The sequence below is a fragment of the Podarcis melisellensis genome, assembly GCF_964234715.1.
Source record: "Podarcis melisellensis genome assembly, chromosome: 9".
In the NCBI taxonomy this organism is placed as follows: domain Eukaryota; kingdom Metazoa; phylum Chordata; class Lepidosauria; order Squamata; family Lacertidae; genus Podarcis; species Podarcis melisellensis.
In genome coordinates this window covers 34696790-34712396 of record NC_138541.1, presented here as the reverse complement: position 1 = coordinate 34712396, position 15607 = coordinate 34696790, and the positions used below count along the sequence as shown (strand labels likewise).

At 41.5% G+C, this 15607-nt stretch overlaps 2 protein-coding genes across 3 annotated transcripts in view; one reads left to right on the top strand and one right to left on the bottom strand.

Moving 5' to 3' along the window:
* The window catches only part of NAA15 (N-alpha-acetyltransferase 15, NatA auxiliary subunit), a 34107-nt gene extending 27577 nt beyond the window's left edge, over positions 1 to 6530 (bottom strand). The window contains exon 1 of the mRNA XM_081926019.1: positions 6246 to 6530. Coding sequence (XP_081782145.1) covers positions 6246 to 6299 — 54 coding nt within the window. The 5' untranslated portion in view covers positions 6300 to 6530. The remainder of the gene's footprint in view (positions 1 to 6245) is intronic.
* A 156-nt stretch (positions 6531 to 6686) lies between these two features.
* NDUFC1 (NADH:ubiquinone oxidoreductase subunit C1) lies at positions 6687 to 15547 on the top strand. 2 transcript variants are annotated; one of them, XM_081926274.1, is made up of 5 exons: positions 6687 to 6793; positions 9490 to 9584; positions 11993 to 12096; positions 12941 to 13025; positions 14607 to 15547. In XM_081926274.1, the coding sequence occupies exons 1-4, from the start codon at positions 6702 to 6704 to the stop codon at positions 13004 to 13006; spliced, it is 357 nt and encodes a 118-aa protein (XP_081782400.1). In that variant the 5' UTR covers positions 6687 to 6701; the 3' UTR covers positions 13007 to 13025; positions 14607 to 15547. The 2 variants fall into 2 exon arrangements, with proteins under 2 accessions (XP_081782400.1, XP_081782401.1); XM_081926275.1 differs by having other exon boundaries at positions 9347 to 9584.
* Positions 15548 to 15607: the final 60 nt, after the last annotated feature.

The following is a 15607-nucleotide window of genomic DNA, read 5'->3' as shown; positions in this document are numbered from 1 at the left end:
TAAAAGATCTACAGTGCTCAATGCTCAACAGTTTGACACAATAGGTTTCTTCCATCACAAGCTGCCTTTGAAATTTGGGGAATGGTGTGTTGTGATTTTTCTCCCATACTCAATTTTGTCTTTTTAGATATAAGGGCAGAAAAAGAAAAAGAAATAACACCCCATGGAGCATCATCTCTCTAATAAGCTGTCATTAATAAGGAATTTATTGCTGGGGGAGGTCATTTATTCTTCACATTGCTAAATTAAGAACAGCCCATTAGCTGCTCCTGTAGCTTAGCTATAAACTTGTTTACACAATCAGAATTCAGAAGGTCACTTTCCCAAGAGAGTACCCTTTGAACCACCTCTCTGCATCCTTATTAAGAACTTCTGGCTGCAGCAGCGCAAGTCATCTGGGCTATTATCAACGCAATAGTGAACTGATGCTGCAGCTGAAGCCAAACCTGCAGTTTAGGTTGCATATACACATACTCTGTGGCTGAATTCCATGTACTTTCACTCCTATTGAAGTTTGACCTATATAATAATTATATCCATAAACATTTAATGTCTTGCCTATGACTGATCTTGCTTTGCCAAAACAGCAATAACTTGAATCTAGTTAAGATGCTTCATTACTCTGTTGAATAGGGAGCTATCCTACAGATTCTATCAGTGACTCTCCAGGGTGTGTCCTAAAGTGTCATGCTGAGCTGGAAAAACAGCCCCATGTTTCCAAATGTCTACACAAGATAACAACCACATTGAGACTACTGTCTTTTTAACTCACTTCAGATATACCAAGGAGCAATATGAACACTGAGAAGGGAACAGTCACCTTTATTTGAGCTAGTGATAACTGTGGTCATCAACTTAATTTGCTCTCCATATATATAAATAGCCCTTCAATTCAATAATTAACTCCAAAAGTCATTCAGACCACCAGGCATTTAATGTACTAGCACAATGTTGCACAACCAGGTTTATGCAGCATAGTCTATGGCTAGCTCATACATATATATATATATATATATATATTGTATGTAGGGCATTTTACTTCTAACTCCAGGGTTCAAAACCATTCTGCAAATAAACAAACTACTAAATATACAAATAGTGCCGATTCTCCCTATGGTTATTGTTACCTCTGAATGCGAGTAAACATTTTAATTTATTTAATTATTGCATTTTTACCGTATTTCACCTTTCCTCCAAGGAGCTCAAGGTAGTGTCATAGTTTTACACTCTAACCACTACATCACACAACACTGTGCCACACTCCCTTTTACATATATGCACTGGGAAGCATGTTTTAAATTCTACATTTTTTCATGCACTGACCAAGTGACTGTAGCTTATTTCTGCTAAATTGTTTAAGTTATCAGCGCTATTATGAAAGGAAGGATGCTACAGGCAATATTTGAAAACAAGACATTCAAAGTTTACTTAGTAATTAGTGCAAAATTCCACAGTGCATAGGCTCACTATACTGGTTGCTTACCAGTTTGATTCTAGCTAATCTAAACTTATTTAAAGCATTAATCTACCAACTGGTGGCTTGAGGATTTGGTTACATCCAAGTTGAAATGGGTTGTACCAGTTGCAGCACTACAACCTTTTTTGTTTTGCATGCTATTTTCTCAGAAGGAGAAAGAAGAGAACGGGGAGCATGGAGAAGTGGGGAGAACAAGAAAAGAAGGAGAAAATCCAAGAGAAAGATGGACATCTATCAGAAAAATGAGAAGCAGAACATATGTTGCATGTTGGGTCTGAAAAACCGAAGACTACTGGCGTAAGGGGTACAGGATAAACAAGTAATAAAGTACAGATATAATTCCTTGCAATAAAAATGAAAAGTTAATGCAGATGATCAGTTATAGAGAATGCTAACCATGAACCTATTGGCAAATTCATGATCTATAGTGACACACAATACGTTTCTTGCAGTAGGCATATAATCATGCATCCACAGTGACACCGATAAAGGATTTATGCAAATTCAGTGGAAAGCTATGCAGGAGTTTATTTGTGTAGTTTTGTATCTTGATGACAAAGTTTTTAGAGAAAAACTGAAAAGAGAGATACTGTATTCTGAAGGCCAAATGTCTCAATCATTCTTTCCAAAGTTTTCCAATCACAATAAGTTTTCATTGGCCAAGTTCACATGTAATGCTAAATCACAGTTCAGTTTAACAATGAAACCTTAAAATCATATCCACCACCCTTTCTTCAGAACAGCTTCAAGGATATTAGAAGCTTCTGCTTTAGACTAACCACAGTTTAGTTTATCTCTTAACCAAAGCTAATCTCAACTATGGTTTGTGGAAACAGAGCAGAAAGAAAGCAGGAGTCTTCCACCTCCTCTAGGGAGGCAGACGGAAGTTGCTAAAGATTATTAATCAGTTTGTAAGCAGCAGAACAGCCTCTTCAGCTTCTGAATGTGTAAGGCAACCCTACCAATGCCCACACAGCCTCTTCTTACACTGGAAATTCTCCAGAGGATGCTAACTGGTCTTATACTACTTTAGAAGTGATATCTGATGGCAAGGAATTATAACTGAGATTTGAGCCTTGGTTTAATTAATGATACATAAATGGTATGATACACAGCTCTAAAAGCAATAAGGCTTCTTAAACGACAGATGACCCAAAGGTGAAATTCCTATATAATCCTTACTTATCTATGGGAAATGAATAGTTAGTATCTAATTAACTTATCACCATTCAAGCAGGTAAGTTTAGAGAGACCCCAAATACCAGAGTTTTCATTTAAGATTTAAAAAATTGAAAATATGCCTACCAAAAGAAAATTATGAGGACACTCCGGGGATATTTGCCTTTCCTATTAAAGGTCACCCACCTGCCTTATGTTTCTACCATTGGCCTGGTTCACACATCATGGTAAGCCACAGTCTGAAACAAACTTTGGTTTACTGTGAATGAGCCATTGGCATATGCCTCACTCCTCCCTTTGCTGAGCTGAAAGGCAATAAACCACAGCTCTGTTTTAGGTTTATGTGCAAACAAGAGCTTGTGATTTATTTTTCCTCAAATAAACTACCAAAGGAAGCCAAGACCAAACCATGGCTTCTTCTCATGGAGTGTTTTGAGAAACAGAAGTAGTGCTATGCCTTCCTTCCCCCCAACTGGCAAAAGGCAGAGTTGGGCAGGTGCAATTTAAGAAACTTGTTTAAACACACTGCACATTTACAGTAAGTCATAGTTTATTTCTAACTATGGCTTACTGTGACACGCAAATGGGGACATGTATAAAATTTCCAAAGCTAACACGGCCCTTTTTATTTTGTAAATAGCCTGCATACTTTTCAAAACCCATTTAAACCTTCATTAGTAATCTGCAGTGGGCCCCGCTAAACCACTTTACCTTTGCTTTAATGCCTACTCGTGGCAATAGCAAGTGCATCTCAACACGCATGCATGTGAAATATGCAGTGCTTACCTTATGAAAATATGAAGTGGTAAAGATTACACATACCAAGCATACATGCTATGGGGTGTGTGCTGATCATATTTAGGTATGCCAAAGGTTTGGAGGTGGGGTAAGCATACTATGCCACACATCCCATAAGCACAGCATGCTCCACTTTCTAGCAGACCACTTGGATTGGCTAACATCAGTTTCTTGAAGCTGAGCACACATGCATTTTCATCCCAGTTGTTAACTACACATTGCACTGATAAAAGAAAGTCCTAGAAAGCAAAGCTACAGGTTCAGTAATCTAGATGGGAAAAAGCAACTGGCATTAGCTGGCTGTAAACTGGAATGGTGGCAACTGTTCTAAAGATGTAGCTGCATAGCTGCACTTATTTGATTTGCCATGCATCTGAAAACCTCAGCATAAGAAACTAGACAAGTTTAGCACTTTCTGAGGATAACAACTAATCTGGGTGAGTCCCTTAAATGTGCTTGATAAAAGCATTTTACAGACCTGTTCATTTGCATAACAGTGTTAAAATGTACACAAGCAAGCTGGGGCAAGCAAGGAACATTGAATTAAATTCCTCATCTTATGCTGAACTGGTTGTTCCAAAAGCATGCGTCCAATTGCAACAATGAAGCAATAATCACTCCATGCTTTACTATGGCTCAAAGCCCCATGTTAGTCATGGTAATGTCTAGGTTCTACACTTCAGGAGTACTTGACCTCATTACTGAAATTAAGCAGGTGCGGATCTGAAAAGAAACCACTGGAAGCACTCAAACTAAGCCACTCTAAACAATTCAGAGAAGAGTAGGATAAAAACAAATAAATAAAATTGCTACTTTGTATACGTATAACATATTAAGTACTGTCATAGCTCTTGTTACTTTTGGTTCAGGATACGTCTTTTCAGGTTGCATCCTGCAGTGATCCAGAAGTACTGGAAAGGGTTCCTTCTGGATTTCGTCACTCACACATGCGTAGACGCTCAAAATGACGTCACACACAGGTGCAGAAGCGGCGAATCACGACCCATGCAGACGCGCATTGCATTCTGCTCATGTTGCGAGCGGGGCTCCGGAACGGATCCCATTCGCAACCAGAGGTATTCCATAAAAGTTTTCACCTGCATAACTTATGAGATCACATAGATAACACAAACCTTTTCCTTATCAGTTTTCATGTTGTCCATAATATAATTGTAGCCCAATTACTTTCAGTGAGGCTATAGTGTGCTACTCATGCAAGTCCGCAGGCTCAGCAACCACAGAATTTGAACACTACAATACTCTGGACACAATCTAGCACATGTTCAACTGTATTCTGCCCTAGTCAATGGGACTTAAAACACTTTAATCAATGGCTAGATTGCACCTTGTATTATTTACAATTATTATTTTAATATCAAGGCCTTATAACTACTTTGGAACAATTCAATATTTCTTTTTCCTAAGTTGTTTCTTGAGCACAGATTGTTCCACAGAAACACGTTTGTAAGGGTATTATTAATAGACAATCAAATAATTTATGAATGCAAAGCATACCAGATAACCAACCAACACATTGATTAACATTCTCAAGAAAGAAATCCATTTGCTTCCAAGTTTTAATAGATAAAATGTAGGGCACCCTTAACTACAGTTTCTTAATAAACAATGTTTTCAGTTGCCCACTTCACCAGTTGTTTCAATTAAGAGTATAATCCTAATCTCACTTGCCTTGGAGTAAGCCCCAATGAATTTAATAGAATTTATATCTGAACAGACATTAGTATTGCACTGTAAAGTAACTGATCTGTAAAAGATTGGTGGAGGTATCCCCCCCTTTACTTACTGATTTAATAAAAGGATTAAACAGACTAAAAGAACTATACAAATCAGCTTTATTTTATTTTAGAATTGTAGTATGTTACTACATTATTATGACAACTTGGCTTAGCATCCTATGTATCCTTAAATGAATACAATGAGACTTACTTCAAAGTAGCCCTTAGTAGGATTGTTTCTGCCTACTACTACTTCGTTGCATGCACATTCTAACTCTGCACTTTTTAAAGTACACAAACACATAGGATTATTTTCAGTGGAGTGTGGCACAACTGAGTCCCCTAAGCCTATTCTACATTAGGAGGCATGAACTAGCAGGGCGCGCACGAGCTGCTGCTCCCTCCCTGTTCGTCACCGGTCTATTCTCAACCCTCTTAAAGGAGCGTGCAGTTCCCGGGAATCTGAAGTCGATCGCCGAGAGACGCTGCGCGGATCACTTTTCAGAAGCACCGCGCGCTCAGGAGGGCAAGGGCAGAACAAAACCTTAGCACGCGTCCCAAGTTGGAGAAACTCTCCCCAACTTAAATGATAAACGCTGCCTTTCCAGCTTCCCCGCAAATCCTCTGGATAAAGGCCCCTTCCCAGCCGCGCGCCTTTCCTCCCCCACCCACCACGGCGCCCAATGCTATTTTTAGGACACCCTGCTGGCGCACGAGACCCCCGACCCCGCCGCCCCCCAGCCCCCGCCAGGCAAGAATCTCTTCCCGGCCGCGCCTGGAGCGGGGGATGCCCGGCGCGTTCCACGGGCGGCTCTGGAACGAGGAATCCCTCGAGCTCCAGGGGGCACCTGTCAGCGGCGCCCGGCGCGGGGGGCACCGGGGCCCGGCCTCTTGCAAGGGGGCCGAGCCAGAGGCGGGCAGGCAGGCGGCCTGGGGCAACGCCGCCGGGGCCCGCTTCCGAGGGGCAGCGAGCGAGGCGCCGCCGCCGTCTCCCAAGCCCGTGAGGGAAGGAGCAGGGCGGCCTTTCTCCGCCTGTCCCCCCCACCCCGACTCACCAAGATGCGCTTGAACAGCGCGTTCTCCTTCGGCGGGAGGCTCACGGACGGCATCGTCTCCGCCGCTGCTGCCGCCACCACCACCGCCGCCCTTCTTGCTGCTACCGGGCCGGTGAACCAGCTCCCTCCTCCTGCCGAGGCTTGAGCGCTGCTGCCGCTGCTTCCGCCGCCGCCGCCGCCACCTCCCGGGAGGGACTGCCCGCCAGGCCGCCGCGGCTACCAGCAGCAGCAGCACCGCCGTCGCCTGTTGCTGCTGCTGCTCCTCCTCCTCCTGGCGCTTCCTCCCCAAGCGGCCTCCGCAGCCGCCGTGCCCGCGCCCACTTTACCCCTGGCCCCGCAGCGAGCCCGAGGCGGCGGGCGGTTCACGTGGTTAACTGAACAGGCCGGAGAGAGGAGGCGCCGCCAAAATGGCCGCCGCCGAGGGCTTCCCCAGCCGGGTCACCGAGCCCCGCGCGCATGCGCCACGACCCCGTCCGCCGCCACCACCTCCTCCTCTGCCTCACGTCTTCGCCCTCTTTTCTCTATGTAGGCTTAATAGCCCCTACAAGGTAAGTTGAGAAATGAGAGCACTCTCCCGCTGGGAACTGTTGGAGGAGTGCGCCTGCGCGGGCTGGGGGGGGGGTGCGGGCGCGTGAGCGGGATGCTTACTAAGCTTGCCAGTCGCGTGCAGCTCAGCAGGTAGGTGAGCGCAAGAGCGCAGCACCCCGGGGCTGGTGTCCTGCAGCCACTTAGCTGAGAACTCGGCAGAACTTACTGTCAGAGTACGTCCCCCATGAGCTTCTCCATAGACATGGGTAGTAGTGAATTGTTCAACAGGGGCGAAGGGAATGGTCTCTAGAGTGGCGCGAGGCAGATTTCTGGGCACCACTACAGAAATCCGAATACTGTACCTGCTGGCATAGTATTAGTCCAAAAATCCACAGTGGCAGTAATTGTATAGTCATCTAAACTTTTATCACTTGTTTTACTTTGGTGGTTACATGGTGGTGCTTGTAACCCAAGGGGGTTTCTTTATAAACAAAAGACTACATTTATTCTTATAAACAACTGTACTGTACATTTATTTTGTTTGTGTCAACTTTAAGTACGTTTGGAAGTGGTTTGGAAATATTGTATCCAAAAAGCTGTGCCTTGTAACTTGGCTTTTTGTATCAGCCCATTAAAATCAAAATAGTCACAAGGGTTGTAATGTTGTTGACATCATCGCACTATGATTGAGATTCCTGAGTTGGACTAGATGGCCCTCGGGATCCCTTCTGTTTCTACAACTCTATGGTTCTATGATTCTATGAAATAAATATCATTCATGATCTATACTCTATATAATTATATTTGTTTCTGCACTAAGTGCCAGTTTTCATGTTCATCCAGGATATGCTACACAAATGAAAACCACAATGGCAAGCTTAATGTTAGGATTAAATTATGCTTAACACAAGGAGAACAAAGTCCCATAGAGCCCACTGCCCTGTTTCCACCAGTAGCCAGCCCAGATGCTTCTGGGAAGTCCTGAAAACTTATGGTACATCAAAAGCTTTGAACACAAGGAACTGTACTTCTACTGTAAACACTTCTAGAATATTATTTAAGACATTATAATCAAGGATGATGTATCAGTGGCCCTTCAGATGTTACCGGACTCCAACTCCGCCCACTAGTGGTCAGAGGTAATGGGTATTGTAGTTCAGCAACATCTGGAGATCCTCAGATTCCTCCTCCTCTTATATTTTTTGAAAATATAGTAATGAGTTCTGCATCCTGGAGAAAAGTTGTCCCAAGTTGCTAAATACAAGGAAGGTCCATAGCTGTAGACCCTTAGAGGTATAAAGACTTGAAGATTTTGTGTAGCTATCAATGTTAAAAGCCGTTTGATGTTTAATCCCCTTTTGAAGCCATCTTCACATCCTGTGGCAGTGAATTCCGTAACTTAATTATGTGTTGCTGTACACTTCTTTTCTTTCTCACCTCTGTCTGCTTACTTCCTCTTTTGTCATCCCTGCAAGAGCCAAGTTCTGTTTCCACACCTGCACACGCTTCTTGATGGACCTCTTGCAATGTTAAACTCAACACACTGGAAGAACCAGTTTGTGATATTGCCTTCCTGCAACAGTGGCAATGTCTCATTAGCCTTTGGCACATTATTGCAATTATTAAGAAACAGTAAATTGGTCTGAGGATGACAGACAATTTTCAGATTGCAAGGAACTGCCTTTTCATAGACATGAAACTTTGCATGTAACGCTGACAAATGGCTTTTCCATCTTTGCTGTTTAATTAGAAATTAAGTGTGGCCAATGTTATTCAATGTAAGTGCTATTGTGGGGCTTTTTCCAAGGATAAATGTGCATATAATTGCATGTAGCCTTGCAGCGCAACCCTGTGCATGTTCAGTCAGAGTTCCCACTGAGTTCAATGGGGGCTTATTTCCAGGCAAGTGTGCATAATACAGCATAAATAGCAATAGCACTCCAGGCAATTGGACTGTCTCAGACTGCAATCCTGTACGTGCTTACCTGAGAGTAAGTCCCATTGAACTCAATGGAACATAACACTTCTAAGTAGACCTGTATGGATTACACTCTTAAGGTATGAAGCACAACAGTAAGATCTAAGACAGTAATACTGAAAGTGGGCTGTTGAGTACCCTCATGTCAGTTGCAGTACTTTCCAAAACTTCTGACAGAAACATTCATCTTTAGCGGGTTTCAGTGGAAGTATTGTATATTTGAGATATGGACTACTTGTCTGCATAGTCTACATCACTTGTTCTGAAACAATCACCTATTAAAGTTCATAACCTATTGTACAATTTTGCTTCTGTCGAAATTCTCACAAGTGGCCGATTGGTACAGCCTTCCTGCTGTTAATTACAATATCCTACATAAGAAATGCCATGATAAAGGCAGAATAATATCTACTTTTATTTATGAAAATTCTAACGTGAGCATGCTGCTTCCGCAGTGTGTGTTCTAAAGTCACGGAAACACAAAACCACGGAGTTTTTGTTTTATGCTCTACTATCTCCTCACAACTCTCATGACTGATTGATGTAAAGGCAGTTTCGTAGCTGCTGAGCCAGCGTCTGGCTTAATACTGTATAGGGGAGAGCGTTCTGAAGCAGCCACTACCTACGGCCATGTGACCAGGAGGGGGCGCCCTCCCTGCCTGAGTCCTCTCCTTCCGGATCAGTTAAGAAGCCCCGCCCCTGGCGCTGTTTGATTGGCGTGTTCGCACTGTCGCTCAGGGAACCTACGTGGAGGAGGAGGAAGCAAAACAACATGGCGGCGCCCTTGCAGGTTGCGCGGAGGTTTTTGCGGTTATCAGGAAACCCAATCCGAGGTGAGTCACGGGGGCCCCAGTGGACCTCCCTCTCTTTTCCTAACATGGGCGGGACAGAGGAATGAGCTATTTCCCCACCTGCCCTTCCTCAGTAGCACCCTCGTTGAATGAACGTGGGAACGCTTCATCCGAGTCTCCTACGTGTAACCTTCAGGGTCTGCTGGTTTTTCCTGCCCCATCTGTTTCCCACTCTCCATTCTTTGCTGTGAGTTTGGATGGCCTGGGCCTTTCGTGCCCAAACTGCTAGCGGCGCCCCATAGCGGCGGGCTAGCATCGCCTTGCGTCATCGGCGATATCGCTATGCGGGAATGAGAAGGGTTGTGGGGCTGCTGTGGATGAGCAGAATGGACATCAGTTACCCTTTTCCTTCCGTAAACTTTCACACCCTGCCCAATTTTCCGTTTCTTAAAAGCTCCTTGTAAGAAGCTTGTATGTTATTTCTTTAGTAGCTGGTTCAATGCACGCATTGTTTCATTTTACAGTACTCTTTTTTCTGACTCCGGAAAGTCTCATTTGAAGAGTAGAACTGAAAAAGATATATGTCAGAGATCCTAGAGCAGTGGTTCCCACTTTTTTTTTTTTTTTGGCCATGCCCCATCTAAGCATCTCTAAAATCCTGATCCCCCCAATATAATTTTTCTTATTCAAAAAACGAACTCCTATTCACGTGAAGGAAGCCTAAAAGGCCATTAAGTGTTTATAACCCATTCTCGAATTGCCCCCCCCTTAAAAATCAAAATGCCTCTCTGTGGGGCATGTGCCCCACTTTGGGAACCATGGTCCTAGAGAGTCGGCATAGGGCAGAGTGGGTAGATTGGTATCTACTGGTAGATGTCTGGGGGACCTGCAGTATTTGACAAGGCTTTCTACCTGTCAACTGTCTTAAAAATAGTAATAGCAAAACACTTTTTGCATCTAAACTAGGCGGCTAAAATTAAGGCAGCTAACCAGGAGCAGACTTCTGTGTGAAAGGACTCTTAGCTCAGTTTAGTTCACTTACTGAAAACAAATTCCTAACCTCGTAATGTGCTCAAGTGGCACTCTTTTGTAACTCTATAGATACATCATTTGTTTCTGGCTGTATTTGGGTTCCAGTAAACAAAGAAAGTGTATCTGACCTGTCTGAAATCTTCTGATCCCTGAAGTAACTAATGATACAGCAGTAGCAGAGGCTGTTGGGAGTGTTGTCCAAAACAGCTGGAAAGCACCAGGTTGGAGAAGGCTGGGCTAGATGGTCTGATGCTAAAAAGCAGTTCTTGTGTGTTGCATTTGCATGTGCTATTTCTTCGTATCAAAATGAACTCAGTTCTTTGCCTCTCTTCTCTGATAATTAGACAGCCATTTAAAAATACAATAAACTATCTTAGTCACATCTTCCCTGCACCTGCTCCCAAATACCATGGACCATTTTTACTCTCATCTTCCCTAATCCTCTCCATGGATTCTTCTTCCTTGCCATGTTTACTTTTCCTCTAGATTATGATTTGTGTGGAGATAAGAAGTGAAAGAAAGCACGTATTGGTGCTTTGTCTATAAAAGAACTTAAAGCTTTTAAAAAAATCTTTTCAGGGTTTGGGTGAATTAAGTGGGAACAAAGTAGCATAATACAGTGGTACCTCGGGTTAAGTACTTAATTCGTTCCAGAGGTCTGTTCTTAACCTGAAACTGTTCTTAACCTGAAGCACCACTTTAGCTAATGGGGCCTCCTGCTGCCGCCGTGCCGCCAGAGCAGGATTTCTGTTCTCATCCTGAAGCAAAGTTCTTAACCCGAGGTACTATTTCTGAGTTAACAGAGTCTGTAACCTGAAGCGTATGTAACCCGAGGTACCACTGTACTCAAACTGTAAGAATAGCAGTAGATTGGTTTTGAAAACATAGCCTAGGTTAGAATGAAAAATAATTTTCGCAAGCAAGCCACAACGAAGGAGTCAAAAAGAACAGTGACTTGGTCTATATTGACTGAAACAGAGACATTAGGGAACAACTAGAGTTGTCTCCTGAAATACAGAATATTTAAATATCAGCGCTTAATACTGTCTCTTTCGTTTGCCCTGATATTGCTAAAAGAACCCTTTCCTATTATCTGTTCCATCCCCATTAGACAAAATCCATTCTAAAAACCCTGTTATGTATTCTTTCCTTTAACACAAAATATTACCACATTGCTGTGCTATTCTTTACAAATATAAATTCATATAGTAACTGCTGTGTCAATTCAGCATATGGAATGAACATTTCCAATTTGTACAGTTTCTGCCATTGTTCTTATATGTCAAGGTGATCAATGACTGACTGAAGAATTATTGCAACAGAATGCAGTGAAAGCCCCTTTTCATAAGTAAACTGCCCGCTCTCTCCTCCAAAATTTTGTCTCAGAACTAACATGTTTCTAAACTCCTTTATTTCAGAACCATCTCGTTCTGCGTTCAGAGCACAGCCTGATGATATAAGCAGACCGAACTGGATTAAAGTTGGCCTGACTTTTGGTGCCTCAGTAGCAATATGGGTGCTGGTAAGAATTACACTGTGGATGTGATTGGCAGTGTTTTCAAAGTAACTCTTCCTTAGTTAGTTACTTTTGTCAATAAAGGAAATGTGATAATACGTTATGCTTAGTTTGGGTCCACTAATTACTAATCATTTGAAAAATTACAGTTCCACATTCAAGGCACATTGTTGATTGGCTTGGTTTGCACATATACCAAGTCATTGTTTGTTTAACAAATCACAAGTTAACCACAAGTTGTTCCATGAATGATCAGTCAAGCCATTACTTTTTTCTTCTAAAGTTTGGTTTGTTTTCCAGCTATTCTTGTTTGGTGAGTGGCTAGGCAAACCATAATGCTGAAATCTCAAGCCATAATTAAAACAAGATGAGAGTTATAAACCAATAAATCATGTCTTCAGATCTTGTTTTCTTGGCAAACTATAGTTAAACCTGGGCAAGGTTTGCACAGTAATCATAAGCCATAGTTTAATAAAGTGTGGTTTAGCTTTATGATGTGCAAATTAGACCACTAAGTGTTTATATGAGTGGAAATACATTATTTAGCAGCATTTCAAAGTATAAGAATGAGTAAACTGTTCTTACTACAGCTTTACAAATTGGAAACTAAAATTTAGACCCACTCTGTTCCCACTCAGCCTCCAGAAGGTTCCCCACAAAGGAATGTATTCTTCCAGCTGAAAAAGGTTGCCTACCCCTGCAATAATAAATATTTAATTTTGAATGTATAATTAACCAAATGGTTTCAGATCAGCCCTTAACCCTGATCACTTAATGCCTGTCCACCCTAAAATAATCATTTTGACTCTGTGTGTCTCATGCTCTTAAACCATGTGTATTTATTTTTTAGCTCCTAAAGCAGCATAATGAACATCAAGCAGAATATGAAAGGCGAAAAGCAGAGAGAGGTTCATAATGGAGGTGCTGAAATTATGGTGAGATTTGAATAAAGCCATAAACCTCACTTTTTTCTGGATGTGGTTGCTCTTGTTTATATAATAATCCAACTTGTAAGATTGTTGCCTGTAATGAACAGCAGAGATCACAAATGTTGCAGTTTTGTCATTAATACTCTTGCTGTTTTCTTCAGTTTTTTAATGTCCTAGTTGACTTGTTTCTTTAAAAGTATTACATTTCTGCTATATTTCAAAATAAGTGCCTTGGTCTGCTTATTGTGTTGCTGTTTTTAAGTTAAGTGATCTGTCCAAGTTACTTCTTATGGTGCCAACTAATGGCTGACTTTCCCATCTGCCCTGCACTCTTCAGTTCCACATCCAAGACTTTGTCCTTACAGTAAAATATAATGACTGCATTCCAACATAATGGTAAACCATGCTAATGGTTTATAATTATGAAAATGAACCTAGGGAAGCCTCAGGCTCCTCTACTCTTCCTTTCACCCTTCTTTGTCATATGAGATGGAGGAGTTTGGAAGCTTTCACTTCTGATTTTGGTTAATCACACTTAGTGATATGTCTAAACCATGGCAAATTGTGGTTAGTTGAAGCAGACCAGTTTTAAACCATGGGGTATGAACCTGGCTTGATTCAATTAACCAGAGTTAAGATTAACCATGTTTCAGGATTTTCTAACCTATGATTAGTCAAAATTATAAGTCGAAGCTAGATTTTGCCAACTGTGCCTGTGGGAGAACACATGAGCCTGAGGCTCATCTGTGCTCATTCTTACAATAAAAAGTAATTGTGTATCATTATATCCAAATGTAGGCTACATTATATTCTCAATTGTTGCTCAGAGCTCCTGTTCCCCATTGTTTTAAATAACAGGACAGTAGAAGACAGAAAGTGAGTCTCTTCTTCATTGTATTATTAGCAGCCATGCAGCTGCTAAATATAGATGTGTAAATATGTATTCTTTGCCTTGTCTTCTGTCATCTCCCACTAAAGAGCGGAAAGCAGGACAGCTATGATGATTGCTGCACCTTTGAGAGATGCAAATGATTGATTTTGTGATACAGTTTGCATTCTGCAAATTCTCAAACACACTGCTATTTTCATTAAAGATTGCCTACTGGACATTCACATTACACAGTCCCTGCGCAGTACTCTGCTGACAGCATGGAATGGATGGAGGCATAGCATGCTGCTCAGTTCAGCATTACACTGTTTCTATAGCAAACTCATTAATCCTGGTATTTTGTCCATTGTTTCCCTATTAGTATGTTCCTGGCTTTTAAACTGGAGTAATCACATTCTACTTTAGCAGCTTGTGATTATTTAACAGACTAATTATTGATTAAAATACTGTTTATCTGATTAACTATCATCAGTCACTTAGTCACATTAGGCACTTAGTTATTAGTTTTCTGTGACAAAAGAGACAGACCAAGAGTACAAAGAGTACTCAGGCGGGGTTAGGCAATCACTTTCCCCATTGTTAATTTTGCATCAAAATCCATAAGACTGTCATGTTTCCTGACTTTGAAAATACCCTGTGGGCCATGTAAAGACTGCACCTGTACATAGTATGGCTTAATTACCTCCTCTCTTTTCTAGGTTGAAGATGGTCTCCATAGAAACTGTTACAGCCAATGCATAGTCTACAAGGATATTTTTGTGTTAGTAGATAACCCATTGGTTGTTGGATTAACTCCAAACTAATTCTAATTTTCCTGAAATAAAGCAAAGAAAGCATGGAAGGTGGTTGAAATCTCTATGCTTCACATGGTTGCTTCTAAATAAAATATATCCCATCAGAAAAAAAGTTTCTGACCCTATTTTGTATAGAAAAATAACGTATGTCAGTGCAGTCTTCTATGTTGAACTCAGTAGGACTCTGTCTCACAGGTGTGTAGGATTGCAACATGATTTACTGACTTCACGTGCGCATATTAGCATTTGTATTTCTTCTCAGCATTTTTGTTCATTAACAGCAACTCTAATTATTATTTATTTACTATCAAAACTTTGAGGCTACTGCCACTGTAGCTATGGCTTAATTGCAGATCATATGAGAAGATGCTGCTGCTGTGTTTACATTGTTTACTTTGAGTAACAGTGCAGTAATAAAGAGCATAAGGAGAATATATGGGATATATTGGAATTTGGTTCAACTCTTCAGCTTTGCATTATTTAACAGTTTCCCTGTTCATTTCTTGTCAACCGCAGTGGGACTCCTCTGTTCCTCTTTAAAAAATGTATAAGAATCTTATGATGGTATTCCTAAATATTTCCTCAACATGTAATACTTTCACAGCAAGTGTATGATTCATTTCCCTTATGGATCATCCACACTACTCTTTCATATTCTCAAGAGTTGTTTCTAGAATTAGAGTGGATTCTTGAATTAAGTTATATTTCAAGGTTGATTCACCTACAGCACATTTCTGCGCCTCTTCTTTTCAAGCTGAAGATAATTGGCTGTGACACACTACTATATTTTCAAAGACTGCAAGGCAAACTGGCCTTGTAATTTAAAATAAATTGGCTAGATTTCACTTGTGTATTTCCAAATTTATTTAACAGCCCTTCCTAATGTGATGCTTCCTTTTCTTTAT